This window comes from Trachurus japonicus, chromosome 8, assembly GCF_045865225.1.
Source record: "Trachurus japonicus isolate A0001 chromosome 8, Traja_1.0".
NCBI lineage: Eukaryota > Metazoa > Chordata > Actinopteri > Carangiformes > Carangidae > Trachurus > Trachurus japonicus.
The window spans coordinates 29,066,668-29,092,312 of NC_140914.1; the positions used below are offsets into that span (position 1 = coordinate 29,066,668).

At 42.1% G+C, this 25,645-nt stretch overlaps 2 protein-coding genes across 2 annotated transcripts; both read right to left on the reverse strand.

Moving 5' to 3' along the window:
- Positions 1-1,295: 1,295 nt before the first annotated feature.
- On the reverse strand, positions 1,296-14,932 carry rrn3 (RRN3 homolog, RNA polymerase I transcription factor). The gene is made up of 17 exons (XM_085785133.1): positions 14,613-14,932; positions 14,465-14,521; positions 13,892-13,981; positions 12,404-12,533; positions 11,441-11,500; positions 11,247-11,310; positions 9,699-9,768; positions 9,262-9,360; positions 8,171-8,266; positions 6,425-6,548; positions 6,206-6,336; positions 4,128-4,258; positions 3,826-4,013; positions 3,630-3,738; positions 3,148-3,300; positions 1,859-1,943; positions 1,296-1,648 (listed from the first exon to the last, which is right to left on the reverse strand). The coding sequence occupies exons 1-17, from the start codon at positions 14,706-14,708 to the stop codon at positions 1,499-1,501; spliced, it is 1,833 nt and encodes a 610-aa protein (XP_085641259.1). The 5' UTR covers positions 14,709-14,932; the 3' UTR covers positions 1,296-1,498.
- Positions 14,933-18,921: 3,989 nt separating this feature from the next.
- On the reverse strand, positions 18,922-19,562 carry LOC146983520 (transmembrane protein 238). Its single transcript, XM_085785466.1, has one exon. The coding sequence runs from the start codon at positions 19,442-19,444 to the stop codon at positions 18,932-18,934; it is 513 nt and encodes a 170-aa protein (XP_085641592.1). The 5' UTR covers positions 19,445-19,562; the 3' UTR covers positions 18,922-18,931.
- Positions 19,563-25,645: the final 6,083 nt, after the last annotated feature.

A 25,645-nucleotide genomic window follows, 5' to 3' on the forward strand; every position in this document is an offset into this window, starting at 1 on the left:
AACATGCACCGAAAACTAAAGGTGATGAACCTACTGCTATGACTATAGGGATTATGGTGATAGGCGAATTTGGCAAAAATGTTGAACTATCCGTTTAACAGAAAAAGGTCCAGTCATTGGACAAGTCACCTGTCCTGTCCTGTGTATGGCTGTCACAATCATGAAATTTAGTTGTTGATTAATTGCCATTAACTATGTAATTGTCTTTTTCTAAAAATGTTATGCCACTAATATTATAAGATAAGATGTAACATAGTTTATTAATACACACAGACCTTATGAAGAAGAAGAGCCATTTATTGGCTTTGCAACTAAATCCATGATGCTAATGAGATGATGATAGAGGATGTTGTCATGATGCTGTGTAAAGCCCTTTAAGACAAACTGTAAAAATGGGCTATACAAATAAACTTACCTTGCCTAATGTCAATAGATGCTCATGGAAATGCAGTCCAGATAAACCGTCTGTGGCTAAGAGGCCGCAACGTGATGATGTCATTAAAAGAGGACCAGTCAGGGGCGGTGTGTGGCGCAGTGGTTAAGGCGGCTGCCCCATGTAGAGGCTACAGTCCTCAACGCAGGCGTCCCCGGTTCGAATCCCGCGTCGGGCAGATGCATGTCATTCCCTCTCTCTGCCTCCCCCTTTCCTGTCTATCTCACTATGTACTATCGAATAAAGGCAAAAACGCCAAAAAATACACTTTAAAAAAAAAAAGGAGGACCAGTCAAACCTCAAACGGTGGAAAACGACGAGGAAAAAGCGACCAAATCTGACATCTGTTAGTTTTATACAGACTAATGGAAACCTTTTTAACCATTAAGCAAAATGATCGCCAGCTCAAATGATCTTGATCAGGTCATTATGTAATAATTGTGACAGGCCTAGGTGTACGCCACCTTTAACCCCCACACACATACATGGTGTTCCGATGAGAACAACCCAACAGAAGGTATTTTATTGTAGCAGAGCCACAGTGAAGGATGTGACCACATCCCACACTCGCAGAAATTTGGTCAACAAACGTAAATAGATGAACACAAGAACAACTGTACAGTAACAGTAACATCCCACAGGACATTTATTCAAGTCTATGTGAGACCAACAACATTGCTGTCCTCATTGTCCTCTGTCCTCCTCGTCCTGTACAAAAATATTCAGCTGAAGTTAAACTTTCAGCTGTTTTAGAAAATTGTCCTGTAATATTAAGATCAGGTTTCCTGACTACATTTCCCATCACCACCTCCTCCCTTCTCATCTCTTTTATATATTATACACAAAGTTTCCAGAGTAGAAAACAAAGACAGACAGACACAGTTGAGTCCTGTGTCACTTTAACATCTTGGATATCTGTGTGTGTAGAGTTCATAGTTATTTCAAACAGTTTGTCTCTTGTTAGTGAAGTCATGATGTGGTGGTCTGCTCCTCTCTCTCCATGTCAAGTTTATAAGTTAAACATGAAGTGTGTGATGCCATGGAGAGTCGCAGCATGATGAGGGACTAGAGCGTTCTCTGGAAGCCGAAGGGCGGTGAACCGATGCTGCACGGGCTGTGGAGGGTGGAGTCATAGGAGCTGGGAGTCATTCCCACAATGCCCTCTGTTTTGGGTGTCTCTTCAGTCAGGAAGTCGTCCTCGTCCTCCTTCGCGCCCTGACGGACAGAGTGGACAACCTCAGCCAACAGTCAACAGGGAGGACACAGCACACCCTACACCAGGCTCCTTTCATGCTCTGACTTTACACACATATAGTACCTGTACCTGTCACTCACTCAGTCGCTTAAAGGTACAGTGCAGCACTTTATTAACACAGGTGAGACAATGTTTCCTGTGGTGACCTGCTGGAGTTCTCCTCCTCTCACCTGTTTGCCTGTCTTTGCAGGAAGTGTCTCCACGTCTGACAGCTCCTCCCACACCTGGTAGAGTGGCTCGATCAGCTGACCGGACCTGTGTGGACACATTTAACATGAGGAGTCTGGACTCACACCACACACAAGTGTATTGTAATTCTCTACATGTGTAGCCGATGTTATCTGGCCCTCTGCGATGTGTTTCAGTAAGGACTGCCCCAGGTTAGGGTTCAAACCCTAGTCTCCTGCACGGCGGGCAACGATGCAAACGGTTGTGCCAAGAGGTCAATGACCACTTGGCAGTCTGGTTTGCACGTCCTTTATGGGTGAGTGAGTGCACCGCGGACCCTCTGTTACATATGCAGGACTGAGTCAGAAGGCCATCTCCCGTCTCCAGCTTGTCCAGAATTCAGCTGCGCGACTTTTAACTAATACAAGGAGACAAGACCACATAACACCTGTCCTTGCTACCAGTTAAATTTAGGATTGATTTTAAACTTTTCCTCATTACTTGTAAAGCCATACATGGCCTTGCCCCCTCTTTTATCTCAGAGCTACTTGTTCCCTATGAGCTTAGTCGCTGCCTACGCTCCTCTAGATGACCCTTCTAACTGCTCCCACAGCCCGCCTAGTCTCTAAAGGTGATCGGGCATTTTCTATTAGAGCCCCACAGCTGTGGAACTCCCTGCCTGAGGAGCTAAGGTCAGCTAACTCACTGCCACTTTTAAGTCTTAAAACCTACTTTTACAGGAAGGCCTTTTTAGAGTAGCTCTGTTGTTTGCCACCACTATTGTGTTTATTTAGATTTTATTTCATTTATTTTATTTGTTTTATTATCAATACTGCTGATTATGGTTTTATGGTTTTATGCTTTTATCCTGACTGTTTTATCTCACTCCGTAAAGCAGATCAGGTATTTGGTTTTGTTTTTCTAAATGTTTTTGATGACAATGTTATTTTTACTTGATCTGTAAAGCACTTTGTAACTGTGTTTTGAAAGGTGCTGCTATACAAATAAAGTTTATTATAAGTGGTCAAAATATAAGGATAGGTCATTTCAGACAGTCAATGTTTACTAATGTGTTTTCTTTGTGTATTAATATCACATTATTTAAGGAAGTACTGAAGTACGGAATATAAATCTGAGTGTCAAAGGATGGCCATTAGATTTTCCTCTGTGTTTTGTTTATCATTCAGGGAGTTTTCCTGTATAAATGTATGTTTGTTATGTGGAAGTGAGTATGTTGTATGTGTGTGGATGAGGAGGAGTAGCTGATGCTGTTGCAGGATGCCACACGGACCTGTTGAGCAGGTAGGGGTCGAAGGGGAAGAAGCTGTCCAGAGGGTTGGTGTTGGTGCTCACGCCGTCTCCTCCTGCAGAGCTGCGCACCACCGGCAGCACGTGGCGGTTGTTCCTCTCTATGATGGTGTAGCAGAACACCACCTGGTACTTCCTGCAACACACACACACACACACCTGCTGCTGAGGATGGCTGGGGGAGATAGACGCTAGATGGGAGTAATTCCTACACAATGTACCTTGAAGGTGAATACACGCGGAAGAAAATCGCTTTCCAATCACATTATCTGAGTGTTTTAGTCGGATTAACGCGTTTACATGAACTTCAGTCGTCCAGTTATAGTCGGATTAAGGCCAGAATTCAGTTTTCTCAACTATAATGTAAACGTACAGACTGAGACGTGACCTTCACTTTGAGCAGTGTCAGGTGTGTGTCAGGGTGTGTGTGTGTGTGTGTGTGTGTGTGTGTGTGTGTGTGTGTACCTGGTGATGGCAGCAAACATGTTGGTGACAGACGGCAGGCAGACTTTGAGAGGGTTCAGCTGACTCATCACGATCCGCTCCAGGTTCAGGCCCTGCAGGTACTCCAGACCTGAAACACACAGATAAGAGTGTTTTGGTGTTTTTCATGTTGGGTTGTGGGCAGTGAGTGGAATGGGAGGTGGTTGAGGATCCAGACCTTTCTTCATGTTGCCCCCCAGCATGGCCCGGTGCCTGAAGATGAGTGTGTAGAAGACGGCCTGGCAGGCCGAGTAGAAGGGCCCGTGCAGGCTGATGTCACAGCAGGCCTGTCTGCCGCTGCTGTCCTGGCTGTCCATGTAGCCGTGGACCCAGGAGACCAGCAGGTCCAGACACGCGCGCACCGTGCTGTTGGGTTGGAGGGAGAAGGAGAAGGATAAGGAGAGGATGGGGGGGTTAGAACAGCTGATGGAGGTGTGTTGCAGCAGTCTGTGTGTAGACACTACGGCTGGACTGACTCACAGCACAGGGATGAACTTGGCTCGGGCCAGGAAGCTTCCCAGGTAGCCGGCGGCCGTCTGGCGGAGGACGGCGGGCTGAGACGGGCTCTGCAGGATCTTCCACAGGTGGTCCAGGAAGGCCTCGGCCAGGGCCTGAACACACAACAGGAGACACACACACCATTAGAGTTTCATCTGAGACAGAGCAACACAAGAGATGAAACTAAATACACATGATAAACAGCTCCACACTTCCCAGCTCATCATGTAACACAGTGAAGTCTGTGGATTTGTATTGCATGTCTCTAGAAGAATTAGAGATGGATATTTCACAAAGTGTAAATACTTGGTGTTCGTTTCAGACGACTGCAATGATCAAAAGAAGGCCATACTGTCATGAAACTAAAGATCTGTGGTTCAGGGTATATACACAAATCTTTGAGTCAATTTACTACCATTTAATACCTTTTTTCACTACCTTCAGATTTTTTTTAATACCACCACAACATCGAGTTGCACCAACTATCAATCAGAAAGATTTTATGATATGTACATAGATTTTATCATCCAACACTTACTTACATCATTACCATTACCCAGGAGACTCGGTTGCACAACAGGGCATCATCCATAAGTCATCAGGAACATTTGATCAAAAATAAAATATCTTATCATGTCTTTCTCAATCACCAGCCTCTCTCCCCTGATCCCACCCTCACCTGCCCCCCCCCCCCTCACTCACTCACCTCACTCCACCTCCCTCCCTCCCTCCCTCACCCAGTTTGCCTCGCTCCGTCTTCCTTCCTCACCTCCCTCCCTCACCCAACTCACCTCACTAACTCTTTAAATAAATACCTGGTTCTGTCTCTACCGTCACAGAACACAGTGGTAGGCCATATATATGTTTTTTTTTACATCAGTGTGAAAAGTTTCAACAATGTCCGCACATCTGCACCGTCGGTCTGTGTCTCACGTGCGTTCCATCTGACCTCAGCTCTCAGTAGAAGCTGCAGCTGCTGCAGGTGTCTGTATCTGTAGCGCTTCGGGGCTTCCTGCCCTTTCAAACGGAGCAGACCCGGACCCGGTCCGACTAAACACCGGGCTGGCGGTAGAAGGTTCATGGAGCTGTGAGCCGCGAGTGCATGAAAAAAGAGCACATCGGATGTGCGGCGCGTGACGTGCAGCTACATTGACACACATAGGCTACATCAAGGCGCCTGTCATCTCAATTTAAGTCTTCTGCAAACTTGCATTTTCCCATATTCGAAACGTTTTGCCACACGCTAAAATCCGAAGAGATTCACTAGCACTTCTATCCGCCTGACAACTATGCGCGCGAAGACGATTTTAGATTTCTAGCGGCCAATGAATACAATGAATCGATATGACGTCAATATCATTCCTTTTTTTTTTGAAGTAGCGGCGCAAGCAAGTAATGCTTTATTTTATTACGCCTATTTCATCAAAATAAAACCAGTCATTGTCCAAAAGAAAAAAAATAATACCTATTCTTTAAAATTAATACCTTTGGACCAAATTTATCACTTTTTAAGGCCATTAAATTTTGCTTTTTTGATTTATCACTTTTTAATACTTTTTAAAACCCCGCGGACACCCTGGTGGTTGTGTGTGTGTGTGTGTCTGTCTCCACCTGTTGACTGGACTTCATACATTCAGTGGGGGAAATAAGTATTTGATGTTCAAAAGGTGTAATCTGGATGAAAATTATCTGGATATTGAAATCCCTTTTTTTGCTATCCAGGATCACATAATCCGTCTTACTTGTATCCCAGTTGTTCAAAGCAAAGTTGGATTGCATCAGTCTGATCTAGATCCAAACTTTTCAAGATTACCAAATGAACGAAATAATCAATTTTCATGAATAGATAACAGGTTCCAAGTTCCACAATGTCCCTTTAAAATTGTGTCAAATGTGTGAAGATTTGAGAAAAGGGTGAGTTGTTCCAGGAATTGTGTCTAAGCATATGAGAAAAACTGTAATATGAAAACAGAGGCTGTTGTGACCCTGAACACACACACACACACACACACACACACACACACCAACAACTGTGATCCTGTGTGCGACAGCTTACTGACCAGTCTGAAGCTGCACAGGTAGAACAGTGTGTACTGGACGTGGCAGGACGCGTGCGTTGGCAGAATGAGTTTGTCAAACACGCTCAACAGATCTCTGTACAGTTCCTTGGTCCTGTCCACGTGCAGGGAGCCTAGAGACACAAAGCAGCGAAGGTCACAGCTCAGCTCACAGACAGACACACAAACACGGCGGACAGATGTGCAGCTGGTGTGCCGTACCTGCGTCGTGGCAGATGTCCTTGATGTAAGACATCATCACAGACATGAGGACGTCCAGCTTCTCAGCCTCTGGATGAGCCATGGCAGACGTCCTGGAGGACTCGTCTGCTGCCACGTCCTCGTCCTGACACAACACACAGTAACACAAACACAGCAGCCTCTTCACATCATGTTCACACTGACTCACTTCTTCTACTCTGATACATTCACATTATTTTCTCTCTTTGTGGACGTTTCATTTGTTTTGAACACTATATTTTACTGCTGACATACAACAACAGTCATCAGATAGAAATGATGATTGACAACAATAGTCCAGTCATTTTATGAGAAAAAGTTGAACAACTTGCAACAGAAGCAAACTCAACTGATTTTGTATCCTCAACATGTCCTGAGTGAGGGAAAAAAGCCCAGAAGAATCCCATTAGGGGAAAGTTTAGAAAAAGACCAAAATATAGCCCATTCATACACCTATTAATTATTTTAACCTTTAGATATATCCATGAAAATTACCCAGTTGATTAGGCTACTTACATTAAGACAAACAAAAAATGTATTACAAGTTTTTTGAAATTGTTTGTTAACATGAGCAAATTTGCATAAATCCGTTTTGACTGCACGGGTATATATAAAGTTGCTGTGACCGTACCAACATGAAAATTGGGATGAGTTGACTCCATCGGTCACTCAACAAGAAACCACTTGAAATTTGAAGATGGCTACAATTTTTCAAGATGACCGCCACCTTAGTGGAGCAGGTACGACATGGCCTATATTTTGGTCTTTTTCTAAACTTTCCCCTAATGGGATTCTTTGGGGCTTTTTTTCCCTCACTCAGGACATGTTGAGGATACAAAATCAGTTGAGTTTGCTTCTGTTGCAATTTGTTCAAGGTTGACCCCCATTTTGGCTTAAAATTACTGGACTACAATGTTTCACGTCTTTTTGTTCCTTCCATATTTTCAATTTAGCTTCAAAAACGCGTGGTAGAACAAGTCTTTTACCTGCAAATGTAAAATATATATTTATATTTTCTCCACAAACATTTGTTCTGGTTGCTCAATAGGGTTCATTATGTCTCACATTGTAATACTTGGTAATATTGGTTTCCTTATAGCAGGTAAGTGGTTCTTTTCATACCTTGACGTAGTGAAGAAGACGGAAGAACACCGTCAAAACATGTCAAGGGATGAAAACAATCACTTGTCTGCTGTCAGAAAAACAAAAGAAGTATTATTTCTGCTTATTTACCTTTACTCCTTGACATGTTTTGGATGATTCCCTGTGTTGTAAATGCCGGGGGCTTTAGATCCTTAATCACAGTACCTCGTCAGTCAAACCATGTACCATAAAACATGATAAGACATTTATTGTCATGTTTTTTGTTTTTTTCTTCTTCTCATTATTACATTTATTGTTATTGTATGTATTTTTCCTTTCTTTCATATATTTACTGTATAATCACTTACTTTTCTACTTATTTTTCGTTATCATTTAATTACCGGTATTCCCTATTTTCTTGTCTTTACTTACTAAATGTGGTTTTTGAACATGTTCTTCTTGGGTGAGGTTTTCATATAAGCCCTTTTGGGTTTCATACCTGCCCTTTGCACATCCCAATCATAATGATTATTCATACTATTTCAAATGATATGTTCGTGCAAAATAGATACATTTTAAAAAAGTTTAATTAATCTGTGATAAACATGAACATAACTATTGTTGACTGCTGTGTCAGTTAGTTACCATGTGGAAGAGCCCCTCCTCACTCTGCTCCTCTGGCCTCCGGCTCTGCTCCATCTTCTCCTCAGCCTCCTCGATGTCTGCCCGGGACGCACTCACCTGAGACACAACACACAACACATTACAACCCTGGACTCACCACCAACCTGAGGAATCCACTAACCTGATTCAACATCTTGCAGTAGAAAATAATGAAGGCACAGTAATGAATTTGCATTGTCCATTAAAGGAGAAGTACTGTTGTTTTTACAACCTGGACCTTATTTCTGGTTTACTCACCCAGAGAACTTTGGTGTCATTAGGATCCTTCAGACAATATTTAGATCCATTCCAGAGCTGTGTATATTCATATAGTGGGAGTGATCAGGGCACCGAAATGCAGCCTCTAAATAACACATTATATGCTACAAAACTCATATTTCACCAATATGTTGTTATGTATGATTCACTCTATTCCACAAGAACACCACCAGTTACCATCTATTCACGGACGTGCAGCGGTTTGTTGTTCTCTAGCCAGATGTTCCTCTCTCTACCTCCACATCCTCCTCTGTAAGGACATCTGTCATATTCAAAGTCGTCGTCCACAACCTCAAAATCTGACAAATATTCAGCCATGTTGCACAAAACTAGCAGGAGCAAATTCCAGGTAAACAAGCTGAAAAAAACAGTACTGTTTATTCAGGGGTATTGCAATTATAAAAATGATATACACAAAGAGGCAGAGTGAATGAACCGTTCTCAGAGATGACATCATCCAGGTCAGAGGTCAGTAGGTCAACCTACAGACCCCGGATGACGATAACAGGAAATTCTGGACTCAGAGGGGAATAGCACTGGTGAATCATAACAACATGTTGGTGAAATGAACCAGTTTCACGGCAGATAATGCGTTATTTAGAGGCTGCATTTCGGTGCCCTGATCACTCCCACTATATGGATATACACAGCTCTGGAATGGATCTAAATATCGTCGGAAGGACTCTTAATGACTTCTCCTTTAACAAATTCGTTCACAGTTCACTATCAAACGAAGACTTCCCCTCTCCTGCTCCAGAAAGCATCGGAGCAGCTGTGTCGTTTTCAACACTCACATCCAGTTTGAGCATCTTCCCCATGATCAGCTCCAGGACTTCCCGTCTGATGGATGGGATGTACACCGTCACCCTCAGGAGGTTGTGAACGTAGCACTCCTGTAGAGAGCAACACGCTGTCAATCACCCAAACACCACAGTTCTCATTAGTCTGTAACACAGTGAGTGAGTTCAGACAGAAAACAACATGTATAACGGCACAATCAAGCGGGAGTGGCCATTCTACCACTTCCACGGCCTGATCAGTGTGATATTGATTTTAGATTATTGGATATGAATAGATTATTGGCAACATGAGATGACTATCAGACTCCCCTCCACCTCTTTGCTCTCCACAGGCTAACAAATCTGGTTTTCCTTCTGTGGCCATGTTTTCTATCTGATGAGGTGACGGTGGTCATGTGACCGGACCTGCTGCATGGTCTGTGGTGTCTTACCAGGGTTCTGGAGGATTTCTGGATGAAGGGGAAGTTCTCCTGCAAAATGGGCATCAGGAAGCGGCTTGTGCTGGAAGGAGGAAGCAGATCTGAGCAACTCAAAACACAAACATTAAAGCAGCGTGTGAAGATCTGATCTGATGAAGATCATAGGAGGAGGTTTGGACTATGCAAGGACATGGGGAGACAAGAGCCAGAGGTGGGATCATCATTGGAATGACTGACTGCTGGATGTCCTGAACAATCATATGGATTCAACACACCCAGCCTGTTTTTCTCCTTCTACACTCACAACTTGACAAAGTTCAATGTGAAGGGAACTGGTCAGAAAACCTCATTGAGGAGTTTACTACAGCAGGTTCTTTCTGGTCTGGATCACAGTCTAGATGAAATCTAGACCTTCACAAAACATGATCCTCCGATATGTCAACATGATGATGACTCACATGGACGATGCAATTAAAGGTAAATAAACTCTTCTGATAGAAAATCATGAATGAATTTCATTTTATGTTCACACATGATCAGAAAATTCAATGTAATGATGATGTTTTACCACATCCATCAGCAGCAGCCCCCTGCCTCTGCCCCGGCCCCCTCACATGTCAAACAAAGGGAACTGATCAGAGTTCCCAAGAGTCTCAAACAGCTCTGTCCCTCCTTGGTTGTAAAGGAGGGGCTACGTCAAGGTCTAGGCTTAAGACCTTCCTTTATGACAGAGCTTTTAGTTAGGGCTGGTTCAGGTAGCTCTGAACCATTTTATAGCTACGCTGCTATAGGCTTAGACTGCTGGGGGACACATCTGGTTACATGGAGCCCTCTCCTCTCCTCTCCTCTCCTCTCCTCTCCTCTCCTCTCCTCTCCTCTCCTCTCCTCTCCTCTCCTCTCCTCTCCTCTCCTCTCCTCTCCCCTCCTTCTTCTCCTCTCCTCTCAGCACATTTTGAACTGTCATTATCTTTATCTGTTGCACTTTGTAATTTGGCCTTAAACCGGCCTGCCCTCCCTTCCCATGAACCAGTCTGCCATCCAGTCCTCCCATTAAGCTGCCCTGCTCTCCCTGCCTTTACTTCCACCAGAAGCTGCCTTCATCAGCTCTTGTTAACATTTCTCTGTTTTCCACATTCTGTGTTATAAACGGTTTTCTTGTCTGTAACAACATCTATTGCACGTCTGTCCATCCTGGGTGAGGGATCCCTCCTCTGTTTCTCACCCTGAGGTTTCTCCTGTTTTTCCCTGTTAAAAGGGTTTTCTGGAGTTTTTCCTCAGTGGATGTGAGGGTCTAAGGACAGAGGATGTTGTTATGATGCCATGTAAAGCCCTTTGAGACAAACTGTTTGTAAAAATGGGCAATACAAATAAAATTGCCTTGCCTTGCCTTGCCTTGCCTTGCCTTGCCTTGCCTTGCCTTGCCTTGCCTTGCCTTGCCTTGCCTTGCCTTGCCTTGCCTTGCCTTGCCTTGCCTTGCCTTGCCTTGCCTTGCCTTGCCTAAAACCACCTCTTATGATCTCACAGAGATAAAGTGGTAGAGCTCCTCATCAGGTGACTTACGATGGGACGTATCTGGTGATGAGCTGCAGCGCCTGGTGGCTCTGGTTGAAGGTCCTGGGGAGGTCTGAACAAACAGAGAACGGTTCAGTTCAGTTCAAACTTGATAAACAGAGCCATGATCACACGTGTCTGACGTGTAAAACAACCACATCGTAGAAGCCACCTGCATCAGAAATAACAAAGACAGCACTTACTCTCATCCTCGTCGTCTGAGTCAGAGATGTCCACCCCTCCTTCACAGATGGTCACTCTCTCTGAAAACACACACAGTGTACAACATGAGGTCTTTTACCTTTCAGTGGTAACACACACAAAACATGCACAAGGCTGTCACAATCAGACATTTTAGTTTACCATTAATTGTTGTACAAATAGTTGCAATTAACGATGTTATTGTCTTTTTCTGATCATGTTATGTCACTATTATGGTATAAGCCTGAACATAGTTAAATATACACATACACCTTATAAAGAAGAAGAGCACACTGGAACATATAGATATATAAATTTTAAAAAACTGCATTTCTGTTCATCTTTAGACTTTGCAACTAAATCTATGCATGTGTAACTGATGTTGTTCTGTGACCTGCCCTAAGTGGGTTTCGAACCCGGGTCTCCCGCACCACGGGCGACAATGCTAACCGTTTCGCCAAGAGGTCAATGACCACTTGGCAATTGGGTTAGCACGTCTTTTATGGGCGACTGAGTTTAACTTCAGAACCGCTAACCGCCACACTTCTCCTTACTGGTACCTCCTGACTGTGACTATACCCACGGATCTCCGATGTGTTCATCAAAATGCAACTGTTGAATATTAGAAATGAAGCTACAGATGAACAGCTTGTGGCACTAATTCTCCACTCGTGTCATTAAACCATGAGGGTGCAACGTGATGATGTCATTAAGTCAAAACTAAAACAGTGGAGGAAATAGTGAAATCTGACACTTCTGTTAGTTTCATCCAGCTGTTTTTATAAAGATGAATGGAAACCATTATGATGACTGCAGTCAGCTCAAATGATTGTGATCAGGTGATTATGTAAATAGTTGTGAAAAGCCGAAACTTTCACTGATCACAATGCAGCTATAATATTGACTCAGCTCACAGCTCTGACATCCCTGTGAGCTCCTTCAGAGAGTCACTGAGGGAAACGTACTGGGAGTGAAGTGGGACACCACCATCCTGAGGCAGGAGCACAGGTAGACCGTCTGCGCTGACACCAGGTTACTGAGGAAGGCCATGTACTCGTCCACCACCGCCTGGCTCCGCCCCGCCCATGGAAGCCTCTACAACAGAGTATTATGGGAAATGGTCAATGGACTCACATTGCACTTTTCTAGTCTCTAGGACCACTCAGCGCCTTACACTGTTTGTCTTTGGTTTGTCTTTGGACTTTGGTGTTTAAAAAGTAAATGTGGCGACTTTTCAATAAATTCTATTAAATTCAAAAGACTTTATTTATCCCCAGGGGGGCGATTAAAAGCACATAGGCAGCAGCATCAATATCAAGAGGTGTACTAATTACAAAATGTACAATAAATAATATAAAACTATGTAGAAAAAATAATACAAACTAGATGATGATGATGATGATGATCAGTGTAACCATAGGATATATCCTTATGTTCAAAATGTGCAATTTTAATGAACAAAAACACTGAGGTTATGATACAGTGATAAAATACAAATAGCAGAGGCCAACAAAACATTCATTACAACTCTAAAAACATTTGAACATCCATCTTAAAGTCCAGACCACACACAGTAACAATCTGATGACTGAAGACCCCCACCCCCCACCCACCCCTTCTGACCAAACCTGCATGTTGCTTATATTGTGTTTAAGAAAAGTGTTCACAGTTCTGTTTATATTCTGATCATATTGCTGAGCTCACTGGTTGGTGCAGGGACAGCTGCCTAAGACTAAGGAGCTGGTTATTGTAGGTCACCAGAGAATTGATGAAGATCTTCCACCTGCAATGACTGACGATCAGCAGGTTGAAGTAGTGCAGGAGATTAAATATTTAGGAACTTTTTTTGATTGCAATCTTAGTTTTACTTTTAACACTGAGTATATTTTTAAAAAGGCAATGCAGCGCTTGCATCTTATCAGAAAATTGAATTATTTTTATGTGAGTAAGAATATTTTGGATCGGGTCTATCAGGGTCTTGTAGAAAACATGCTGTGTTACAATATAAACTGGCAAAAATTATAAAAATGGCCAGTAAAATCATCGGAAGGAAGCAGAAACAGCTGGGATGTATTTATGGCATTAGAGTTGAACAGAAAGCACATAGGATTCTGGCTGATCCCAGTCCTCCCCTGGCCAATGAATTTCAAAAACTCCCCTCAGGAAGGCGCTATAGAGCTGCCAAAACAACGATAAATATTTATAAGACGTCATTCATACTGAATGCAGTTACAATATTAAATTCATGAATGCATTCAAGGACATTTTAGAGCTCACCTCTCTCTCTTTCTTTGCGTATTGAATGACATATTATTTATTTATTGTGTGTTATCATGTGGTTTTATGTGGTGAAGCCAAAGACAAATTTCCACATTGTGGACAATAAAGAAAGATATGACTTAGACCACCTGAAGGCAGCAGCCCCCACCCTCCAATCACTGCCCCCCACTCACCAAGATAGCGTAGATGAGTTGCTCATGATCTTTAGTCAGCTGGGTGATACAACCCCGAAATTCTTGCAGCCAGTTGATGATCTGAGCATCCTGTCAGAGGAGAAACAGCAGCTCCTGTTACTTCACTGCTCCAACAACAGACAGTCTCTCAAACATAATGAGAATGAAAGAGTTTTCTTTTTCATCTAAAACAAGGATTTGATCCAGCAAGTCACTGGAACTGGTGAATGTCTGTATTATCAAGGGTTTGCAATGTTCTTTCCATAGGAAATGTGTTGTTTTTTATTCAGAGTTTCAGATCTAGGAGACTGACTTTTCAAATAATAAACCAATTTTCCTGCTCGGATGGTATATATACCCACCAGTGCAAGAAATAATAACAGAGAAATAATTATAAAAGTGGCTGTTGTTATTGTTGTGGATCTATGGCCTGTTTTAAAAGTTCTTTCTAAATCAGTTTATTTCATTTGACACTTGCACACTGTTTTCCATGACTTGTTGTGTTGATGTCATGCTTGACCAGTGGATATAAATCAGGGTCTCCTCACACGTGACGTCAGAGCTCTACTCTACCTTGATGTCGGGGTCAGCCAGCTGGTGCTTCAGCAGCTCGTAGTCGCTGTAGTCTCCCTAGACAAGACAAGACAAGACAGACACAGTGTTACACGGTGACCGAGCGGCACCTGAACTCACCACACCGCCTGACGTCAGCAGCACTCACCTGTTTGTGTTTCGTTAACATGTCCGCCACACTGCTGCCGAACCGGACCGTCTTGACGGGGGGGCTGTTCATGAAGTCCCGGCCGTCTATCTCCATGTTGACCACCGTCTCTGCTAACTGCTAACTGCTAACTGTTTGTCCCGCTAAAGGAAAAGACGGACAGCTCACATTATTGTGTCTCTGTCCTCACAGCTCGATGTCCGCGTGATTATAGGGTTTATTATGTGCTGCTTTGGCAGTAAATTAATATCCTGCGTAGTAAACAACTGAGCACATGGGAAGTTTCTTCTCTAGAGGAGGAAATGTGTATTTACGGAAGTGACGTCATAACACCGGTGTCACAGTCAAAGTGTTCCCAGCTGCTCCACTTCCAGGATAATGGGTTCTGCTTGGCCTTTCTTTACCTTACACTTTGTAGCGTTGACTCTGAAACACAGAACAAAACATTTCTGTTTGAAGTTATACTTGTAGTTTCACCGGTCACCAGCTTTAATGTTACTGGTGAACATGTAGAAAAGAGGAAATCCTAACAATCTGAAGTGTGTGTCTGTCTCCTGTCTGGTCTTCTAGGCCTATGTCCTCTTTGTCCTGCACCCATGGATGCCTGCACCTCTTCCTTCTTTCCCTCCAAGTCTCACTCCTTCCATGTTTCAAATTTCTCACTGAAAACCATGGCGTTCAGTGTTCACAGTGTTCCTAAAGTTCCTATATGTTTTAATATCCTGCTTTTACATACCCTAACCTTATGAATTATCAACCAGCAGGTCGGTGAACAGAGGTTTTTTTTTTTTAGCTTTTCATGTATTGATAGGACAGTTGAGAGAGACAGGAAATGACACGCAGGATAGGGCCGCTCGACGCGGGAATCGAACCAGGGCCGCAGTGAGGACTGTAGCCTCAACACATAGGGCGGGTGCTCTACCAACTGTGCTAAGCACCGCCCCAGTGAACAGAGGGTTTTATCCTAATGTTAATAATCCATTTCTAAATGGAAATTAGCTCTGCAGCTAATTTCCTGGGAGCAGAGTGTGTGAATCAGGATGCTGCCTGTTGCTTCAGTTTCCTAATAAGCTGTCTTTCAAATGCATTCTTTGTGTATTATATTTCTCCTACATCTGAAATCTAAGGATCAGTGATCAAATAGACCAGTGCAGAGAAAAAAGACAAACAGATTCTTAATGTAGGCTAATGTAATCAACTTTGTAGTGACTGAACAGACTTGTTTGAACTGTAGCCTACCTACTGGTAGAATTGATAATGGAAGTACAGGTAGGCCTACAGTTGGAGGAAAAAGAGGAATAATAAAGTGAAGCTGGTTCCAAAGGTTGGACACGAGGCTTGTTATCACCATGGGTGGGAACAGGGAAGCATGTGGACAACTACACCTGTTTTTCCACAGCAGTCACTGGCTCTTGTTGTTCATGTCACATACATACTGATGTTTCCTCTTGAAACAATTAACTGAATGACATAGTAATATGATGAGATAAATCATAGCCATAGTTAGTCTAGTAAGGTAGGGGTCCGAGCATAAACCAGAGTGGAGCTGGTGGCCCGAACCAAACACATTCATACATTTACAGCTGTTATCACAGCTACCTGATGGGCGTGTCTGACTATGATGGAAACAGTGACTATAAAAACCATCAAGATAGGGAAAAAGAAACAAAATACACTCACAGGGCATGCACAATACAAACACTGAATGCATAATTCAGCTCCCATTTCCATCCGCTGTTACCTTGTACAGTGGTTCAATGCCATTATAACAAGTTATTTTTGAGTTCTTGTGTGCTTATATGTGCTTATGTTGCTGAGTTTTTTCCTTCCAGTCCCACACTGTACTCCCCCACAGGAGCATAGTCTGGGAGCTGCTTTTTCCTCCTCCCCTCTCCTCTTGCCCCCTCTATCTATCTATCTATCTATCTATCTATCTATCTATCTATCTATCTATCTATCTATCTATCTATCTATCTATCTATCTATCTATCTATCTATCTATCTATCTATCTAAACCAGAGAAAAACAAAAGGCAGAGGTGGATCATCAACATAGTGTAAACTGCATCATGTTCAGCCATGCATTTTTATGAAGTACATTAAGGCTTTATTAGGTCAGAAAATGTCATTGAGATCAAGATGCCATGCGCTACAACACAATTCAGTCATACAAAACATCATACACACCATTTACACCAATTAAGACATTTACAATTCTTTTGAACAACGACAGTGAGTAGAGGTTTAACGGCCCTGAGAGGAGAGGTATAGGCCAGAGACACGTTGTTTTAATAAAAGTCCCTCCTGACTTTTGCCTTCTCTGATTGATTGGAAGGTTGAAGGTCTGATATGTTTTAGAGCATCAACAAACATAGTTAATAAAACAAAAAACACTTTCTTAGTTCAGATTTACTTCAACATATAAAAACTAACCTAGCCGAGTCCATGTTTTCTATGACTTCTCCAACAAACAGACATAAAGCTGCTGCTCATAGTTGATATATCAATGTGCAACTGTCATCACATTATAAATATGCTGTCTATGATCCAAGCTGCCACACATCTGACACAGTGGTTAAAGACATGACACCTCCTCCACACATCCTTATCAATTATGACTCATTTCTCATTAAACACACAAACAGTTAAACAGTTAAAAAAAAAAAAAAAAAAAAACATCCACTGGAGTCTGTTGGAGACGGCTCAGGACAGTGAAGTGCAGTCTCTCTCTTTTGTTCAGTGTTGCAAGAGAATATTAATAAAAATATCTGTAAGAGAGAGAGAAAAAAAAAGATAGTTATTAAAGCTTGTGCACCGACTGGAGATGAATATGGTGTTTGAGAGTCTTGTATATCAGTGTGTAGATGACCAGGAAGTTTGAGGTATAATGACATTGTTTAAACTGAGGGCTTGTCTCTCGGTGAGCAGTGAACTGTGGTTAATGATTATCCACTGATAAGAGATCTGTGCTGCAGCCTGCCACAGACACAGGTAGTCCTTTCAGTTGCACATTTAAACAACATCAGGCTGAAGGAAAGAAGGAACAAGCCCTGATAAATGCCGCCTCTACTTCATAGTTTCAGGGTTTTAGAATAAACTGTTCCTTCAGCAAATACACCTGACACAGGATTGTGATGCTTCTTCTGTGTGTTTAGCAGGTTTCCTGTTGATCTGACATCAAACATACAGATACTTTGTTACTATTCACTTTCATTTAAAATACTCATGATAATAACAATGGCAAGAATGATTGTGAAACCACTTGAGCTTCATTCTTATCAAATGGTGTTGAGACCGTGTGTTACCATCATTTGAGGACCACAGACCTGTGGGGGGTTTTACATTCACCCTACACACATAGCACATGGTTTGATACAGTCTGATTTTCATTTTTAACTGAACTGTATGTCAGCTAGATGTAAGATAAAACTGAATTTCAAAATGTTTCTATTTCTTTAGAACTGTAGCCTAACTGTGGCAGAGTGAAGGACATAAAATCACCAGTTAGATGCAGTAGGCTATAACCTACAGGGAGAATAACATCAAGCAGGAGTCTTTATCTTACAGTAGGCTACATGTGTGAATGCAGGTGATAGAAGAAGTTTCATTACCAAGTCTAACAGAGCTCAGGATGCTGTTCTTTACTGAAACATCATGTTTCCATGATCCTGAATCCTCTATTAACCAGGTACAAGGCTCAGTGAGACTGGACATTAAAGAGAATCTGATGGTTTAGTAGGCTACCATGACATCAGTATGGTTGTAATTGATAAGACTGGATAATGTAAGTGTGTAATAAGCAGTCAGCCTAATGAACAATGCCCCAGTTCCCCCTACATAACCCTAAACCTATGGACAGTCACTCTGCACTACTACAACAATTTGCACAATAACTTATTTAGTAGTATTTTGTATAGGCTATATCTTTATTCTATTATTTTATATAGTAGCCTATATGTGTATTTATAGGCCTAGTATATGCATATTTTTTGGTATATAGTAGGCCTATATGCGTATCTTTTGCACTAGAATATTTTAATTCATTCTATTTTATTTTATTTAAATTCTTAATTCTCTAAATTCTTATTCTATTCTATTTTGGGTATGTTTGCACCTGATACCAAGACAAGTTCCTCCTGCTGTAAACTGACCTTTACTGCTCTTGGCAATAAAAACAGCTCTGAAAAAGACAAAGAAAAGGCTAGGCCTAGTCATTTAAAACTTTAGTTTTCGAGTGATTTTCTCATTAGACTACACGGGGGTTTGTTTTCATTAACTTTCCATTCTGCAGTGTGTCGGTGCCTCACCTGTCCAGCTGCTCTACGCAGGTAAGCTCTCCGTGGCGGTGTGTGGCATCTGGATCTCGCTCTCCGCCGCCGTGGACACGCTGTCACTGTGCGGGCTGTCCTCCTGTGGGTTAATAGTTGCCATCGCAACAGTCACCTGTCCCCCCGGCGGGGCGGCCGGCGGCCCTCGGCGGGCACCGGCCCCGGCCCCGGCCGCTGCTCCGCTCCTGCGGAACGAGCTCCTGATGCTGCCGGTCAGGCGGCTGGAGAAGCGCCGCACCGCGCCGCTGATGCCCTTGTCCTTCTTCAGTAGACCGACGTCATCCTCCAGCTCCGCCGGGGGGACCTCGATGTTCCCGGAGTACCAGAACACCCACCAGATGAGGCTGAGGAAGATGACGATGGCGCCCGCGTAGATGAGCAGGTCGTAGAAGAAGACGTTGACGAACACCCCGATGAGCAGAACCAGCAGACCCACGATGTCAAAGGCCACGGCGAGCCAGAAGCAGCACGCGCAGCGACCCAGACCCCGGTAGGCCGGCTCCATGTCCACCTGACGCTCCCAGGTACGGCGCGGGACTCCGGAGACACGTCCAGGTCTCTGACAATAACCGATTCTTCACCCGGGACCTTTGGACCGAGGTGTTGAGTTTCAGAGGCTGTAAGGTGAGACAGGTAAGGCGCGCTCCCGCTCAGGTTGACCTGCTGAGGCTGAGGAGGGGAGGGGCGTGCCCGCGGTGGGAGGGGCTGACTGCCTCACCTGCCAGGTAGGTAGGGAGCATACTGCCCTACAAAGGCACAGTGCTGCCAAACTGAGAAAAACTGCTTTTTGTGTTTTTCATTGTCATGTTTAAGCATCAAATTATGAATGAAAAGTCTATAATTGATTAGATAAAGGTGGACTGAAGTAATGTAGCCTATTTTGTAGTTTGTCTTTCTGACCAATTTTGACCGTTTTATACGGCACTTTGCCTTGGTTTTACTCCAATGGAATTATAGAGTCAATATGTTACATTGGGGTTAGGGAACTTTGCAAATAACACATTAGACTTCATCACAAATCATAATCTAGTCTGTTGCAAACAGCCTGAAAATTACATGTGGACTTGTTTACTGACTCACATTTGTAAAGGTCAGTGAACTTGGTATTAGTTACCGTAAATTGACCTTGTAACACATTATGTCTGTTGTGATTGATTAATTGTGGCCTAATGTTCTGCTTGTATAAAATCAGTATTTGACAATACTAATGATGATATTGCTTATCACTTCTTTTTTTTTTTTACCTACTAGATTCCTTCTGTATGGAGGGAGTGGACAGATGTTCAGGTGCTGAACAGATGTTTCCCAGCTGGGTGGCCTACAGGTCGGCAACATCAACGTCCAAACACAAACACACACAAGACATTGGCTGTAGGCCACTTCCTGAAAGGGGTAGAGTTACACACACACACACACACACACACACACACACACACACACACACACACACACACCAGTGTGTTCAGTAATAACAGAGTGATAAAACATAATGGTGGAATGTCAAACTGATATAGTTTCACTTGTCTGATGTGTGATGCTCATGTTAATGAAGATGACAACATTTGGTAACACTTTATAATAAGTACACACTATTAAGCATTAGTTAAGCATGAATAAATACTGAATTCTTCATTTATAATGCATGCATACTCATTAATAGGCCTATAGTAGTTTATAAATACAGTTAGTGCTTAGTAAAACATTTTTAACTGTATTGTACAAATTGTATAAACTACATGAGTATTCATGTGTTGTAAATGATGGATTCAGTATTTAATGCTTAACTAGTGTGTACTTACTGTGTGTTTTACTGAAATGTCACATGAGTCCTACATACACCGATCAGGCAGTGAATTTTTGACCACTGACAGGTGAAGTGAATAACTCTTCATCAGAGAAGGCTGCGTGTGCTCCATCCAACAGACCAGCTACTGACGCTCAGACTGCTGAACAAGTTCATGCTGCTTCTGATGAAGCTGTCAGAACACAGTGCAGAGCAGTCTGTTGTGGGACCCGGACCAACATTAGCCAGGTGGTCACAATGCTCTTTTTTCTACAACACTGTAAGATAACCTTGTGATATCTTTATTTTTGATGGTCAGAATTTATAAGGGATGGATATTTGGTTACTGTACTGCTGCACAGAGGAGGCAGATGACAGGACAACCTATAGCTGCCAGCTACCTGAAGATCTGTGTGCAGGTTTGCTGGAGTCAGAGAGGGGTCACAACAAATCCAGATCTGACTTAGACTTCTCCCGTCTACTGCTCTTTGTATGAAGTGAACTCTACTAACTGATCTACTCATGGCTTTATTTGGTGCCTGCAACTTCCATAAAGAACTGTTCATGTTGCATATTTCCCTGTTGGGCAGACTCAATCTAGTTAAAATGATTTTAACTCCCAAGATCAATTACATCATTTCCATGTTACCGCTAAAATTTCCTTCCCCATTACTTAAAACATACAACAGTATGATAGAGAAGTTTATATGGGCAGGAAAAAAACCCATGTTTAATCGGACTAAGTTATATGCTGCAAAAGACAAGGGGGGGTTGGCATTATCACGAATAGACTGGTATCATTTATCATTTTCTTTATCACAGCTATCTAAAATTCACCTGCCGCCTACGAGGATCCCTCTGTGGGTCAGGATAGAAGAGCAACTGGTACATCCTTTTTCTGTGGAGGCCTTCCTCTCACAAACAGATAGACCAGTCCCCTCCCAAGACCCGGTAATGGCTTTTGCCAGAGAGTCATGGAAAATTGCTCATCAAATAACAAAAACTGATCCATATTTATCAAGCAGATCCTCCATATGGTATAACAAGAAATTGTTAATTGATAAGAAAAGTTTCTTTTGGAACAAATGGATTAGATCTGGGATTCATATTCTTGAGGATGTGATGGGAGATGTGGGATTTAGATCATTTGCTGAAATTAAAAATAAATATAATTTGAGTAACTCTGAATTCTGGCGATATTTACAAATGAGACATTGTATTCTCTCAAACAAACATATTCAGCACAGTCTGACTGAAATCCAGGTAATTTCCCATAAGATTGAAGAGAAAAACAGAGGAGCTTCAAAATTCTTTGAACTTATTAGAAGTACACAAGTGCCAAAACTGGATGGTCTGAAAGCGTGTTGGGAGAAGGACCTGGCTCAAATGATTCCAGAAAATAATTGGAAAAAACTATATGCATCATGGCACTGTTACTCACGTGAAGCACAATCACAACTCATTTGTTATAAGATATTAAATAGATCTTACTGGACCCCTTCCAAACTGGCAAGACTGAAACTCAGAAACAGTGATTTGTGTTGGAGATGTAATGGAAGGGTCGGAACTCTGGTACATATGTTATATGAGTGTGACAAAACTAAAGACATGTGGAATGCAATAATTGTGTTCTTGAATAAGGTGCTGGGCACACACTTGATCAAAAACCCTGCATTATGTTTGTTGGGATTACTTCCAGATAACATTCAAATGTCGAAACACCAAAAACTTTGGTGTCGCCTAGCTATGACAACAGGGTGCAGGATAACTTTACGCCACTGGAAATCTCCCACTCAGTCCACTTTTAAGGAGTGGATACAGGTTTTAAGCTCAATGGCCAGCTACGAGCGGGTCACCTATAGAGTGGCTGGGAGGGAAGATTTATTTAACGAGGTGTGGGGCCCATTCCTAGCTCAATTGCTGGATATGTAAGAATGTCGCCATCTCTCCATATTTTATTAGAGGCAGGTACAGGATTGGTATAATATGTAGACTTCGTAGGGTGTTTTGTTTTGTTTTGTTTTGTTTTGTTTTGTGGATCTATGTTTTGTGTTGTAGGTCTGGCCTGTTCTGTACATTATTGCTGGACTGCATTTATTTTTTTTTGCTATTTTTGTTGCTGTTTGTAAGAAAAAAAAAAAAGACTGGGCAGATAGATACTGATAAATGCATACAAGATGTGTATCTTATCCATGTAACTGCAATAAGGTAACAAGTATTTGTTTGTATTTGTCTGTCATAAACATCAATAAAAAAAAAAAAAAGAACTGTTCATGTTTTGCTGCAAATGTTGCTTAGGTGTATTTTTTGTATTAGTGTTTCTGATATTTTAATAGAATGCCCCTCTGAGATGAGAATATATAGCTGTCTGTATGGGTCATGTGTCATAGCCTGAGGATGGGTGTTGAAGGTTATCTTATCAGTAAAGGGAACAATCTTTTCCAAAGTAGATTTTGTATCAGTGAATCCATTCAACTTACTGTATGGACACATTGAAAAAAAGTAAGACAGAGTGAGAGTGACAGATCCAGCAGGTGACGTTCACTGTGTTTCACACTGAGCTGCTGTCTAACAGGGGGTTCTGGTTTATTTGCACAGCGCACACAGACAGATGGACGAGCTGCAGATTAGATTAGGTCAGATCGCTTCATTATGACGCCAAGTGTGTGTGTGTGTTTGAATGGCTGTCAGTACAGATTTTCCTGGTTGGATATTTCTCTGGTACAAGTGAAAGTTGTTCAGATATACAGTGATATACAAGTTTGGGCACCCCGGTCAAACTTTCTGTTGATGTGAACAGTTCAGCAAGTGGAAGATGGAATGATCTAAAAGTTACAGATGACACATTGTTTTAATGCTGCTGCCAAGAAAAAATTATAACAAACAACTTTCTTGAGCAGCTTGGACTATGGGGACATTATTTATATGCATGCTGCTCCCTCAACTCTCCAGTGCCTCGACACGGCTTACCACAGTGCTATTCAGTTCATCACCAACTCAGCATTCTCGACACATCATTGTGCTCTTTACTCTCTGGTCTCCTGGCCCTCATTGTCACTCGGAAGACAACACCACTGGATTACTTTAATCTATAAAGCGATCCTTGATAAGTTGCCGTCATATCTGTGCAATCTGTTATCCCCAGCTCACAGTATGTACAACTCCCGCTCTTCCACATGGAAGTTGTATTAAGTTCCCAGGATTCACAGAGCATGGTAGAGCAGCCTTCTCCTATGCTGCCCCTTGGTCCTGGAACAGCACTCAGAACACCTTACAACTGTCCAAATTTCATCTCCCCGGGCGAATTCAAAGCCCTTATAAAACATAAATTAACAGAAAAGTGCACCTGCTATTCCTGAATGATGATATGTTTGTATTATGTTTAAGTGCTTGTACTGTCACGTAACCTGCTTCTATCTTTGTTGTACCAGTGCAATCTCTTAGCCAGGTCTCCCTCGCAAAAGAGATTTAATCTCAAGGGACAATCCTGGTAAAATAAAGGTTGAAAAAAAAAATTCCCTTTACATTTTCAAAATGACAGAAAGACAAAAAAGCCACAGCAAAGGTTTGTCCCCCTGCACAGTTAGTAGCTATGGAAACTATCACAGCATGTGCAACGGAGGGTCCAGGTGCACTCACTCACCCATAAAGGACATGCAAACCCGACTGCCAAGTGGTCATTGACCTCTTGGCACAACGGTTTTGCATCGGCGCCCGCCGTGCGGGAGACCAGGGGGTCGAACCCCACCTGGGGCGGTCCGTACCAAAAAACAACGCAGAGGGCCAGACTAACATCAGCTACACGTGTAAATAGTAAATATCTTGTCTGATACCTTGGTCAAAATTATCTGAGAGCTCAAGTCTCCTGGGTTTCCTATTCTTGCTGCTTTGTTTCCCCCTTTCACTCTAAAATAATACACTGATATTGATTAAAATATTACAAAAGAGTGTTTCATGTTTAACTTTATGTCTTTTGGAGATCATTTCATCTTCCACTTGCTGAACTGTTCACATTAACATACATTTGGACCAGGGGTGTCCAAACTTTTGCATGCCACTGTATATATTGAAGTTAAAGTGCTGCAGTATGTGAGTTTAAAGTATTCCCAATTAAATCTATTATAAATGTCAACTCATTGTTTTATTGTTCCACATTTACACAGTCACCTCATCTTCATCCCACAGCATCATTAGGACACTGATAGGTCCAAACATGATTGACAGTGAAGGAGTTGGCTGTGATTGGTTTCCCTTCTGTACTGGTGATCATATTTTCAAAAAGTGAATTAATTCACAAAGAACTGCTTCAAAGTAAGAGTCTTTCATAGAAATGTGCATCAAAACTAAACTAAAATAAAGCTTCAAAAATCTCAATCTGCGTGTTTTAAGCCCAGAATATGTGAAGGTTTCACTTTTTGAACTACAAAATAAATCAACTTCTCCACCATGTTCCAATTTATTTAGATGCACTCGTGCAATGATGCAACAGTTGTTCATGAAAACTCAGAAGTTGATACGTTTTCTATTCTAGTGTCACATGAACGATCTACAGTGATCTACTGCTTTCTGATGTATCTGTTAGACTGAGGCCACGTGTCAAAAATCACATCTGTATCTGATATGGAACCACAGATGAAAGTGGCCACACCTGATTTTAAAGTCTGAGTCCATTTATATTTCTATCCTGCATTTTATTCTATTTTTTATTTATTTATTTGTATTTCTTCTTTAAATATTTTATTGTTTTTATTTTATTTTGTTTTTTACTATTGATATATTGTATTGTTTTTAATCTTCGTGCATTAGTCTCCATGTCATTCTTCTTGTTTCACTTCTTATACTTTTTCAATCAAAATGTAAAGCATTTTGAACGCCATTTATTTGCTTTGAAAGGTGCTACATAAATAAAAATTTGATTTGATT

What these genes read in the sequence shown, in the direction of transcription:
- LOC146983520 (XM_085785466.1), bottom strand. Translation starts at nt 19,444, where the DNA reads ATGGAGCCGGCCTACCGGGGTCTGGGTCGCTGCGCGTGCTGCTTCTGG.
- rrn3 (XM_085785133.1), bottom strand. Translation starts at nt 14,708, where the DNA reads ATGGAGATAGACGGCCGGGACTTCATGAACAGCCCCCCCGTCAAGACG. An exon ending in TGGCTGACCCCGACATCAAG is followed by an intron (nt 13,982 to 14,464) that starts GTAGAGTAGAGC and finishes CTCCTCTGACAG; the next exon opens with GATGCTCAGATCATCAACTG. An exon ending in GGGGGGCAACATGAAGAAAG is followed by an intron (nt 3,739 to 3,825) that starts GTCTGGATCCTC and finishes TGTGTGTTTCAG; the next exon opens with GTCTGGAGTACCTGCAGGGC.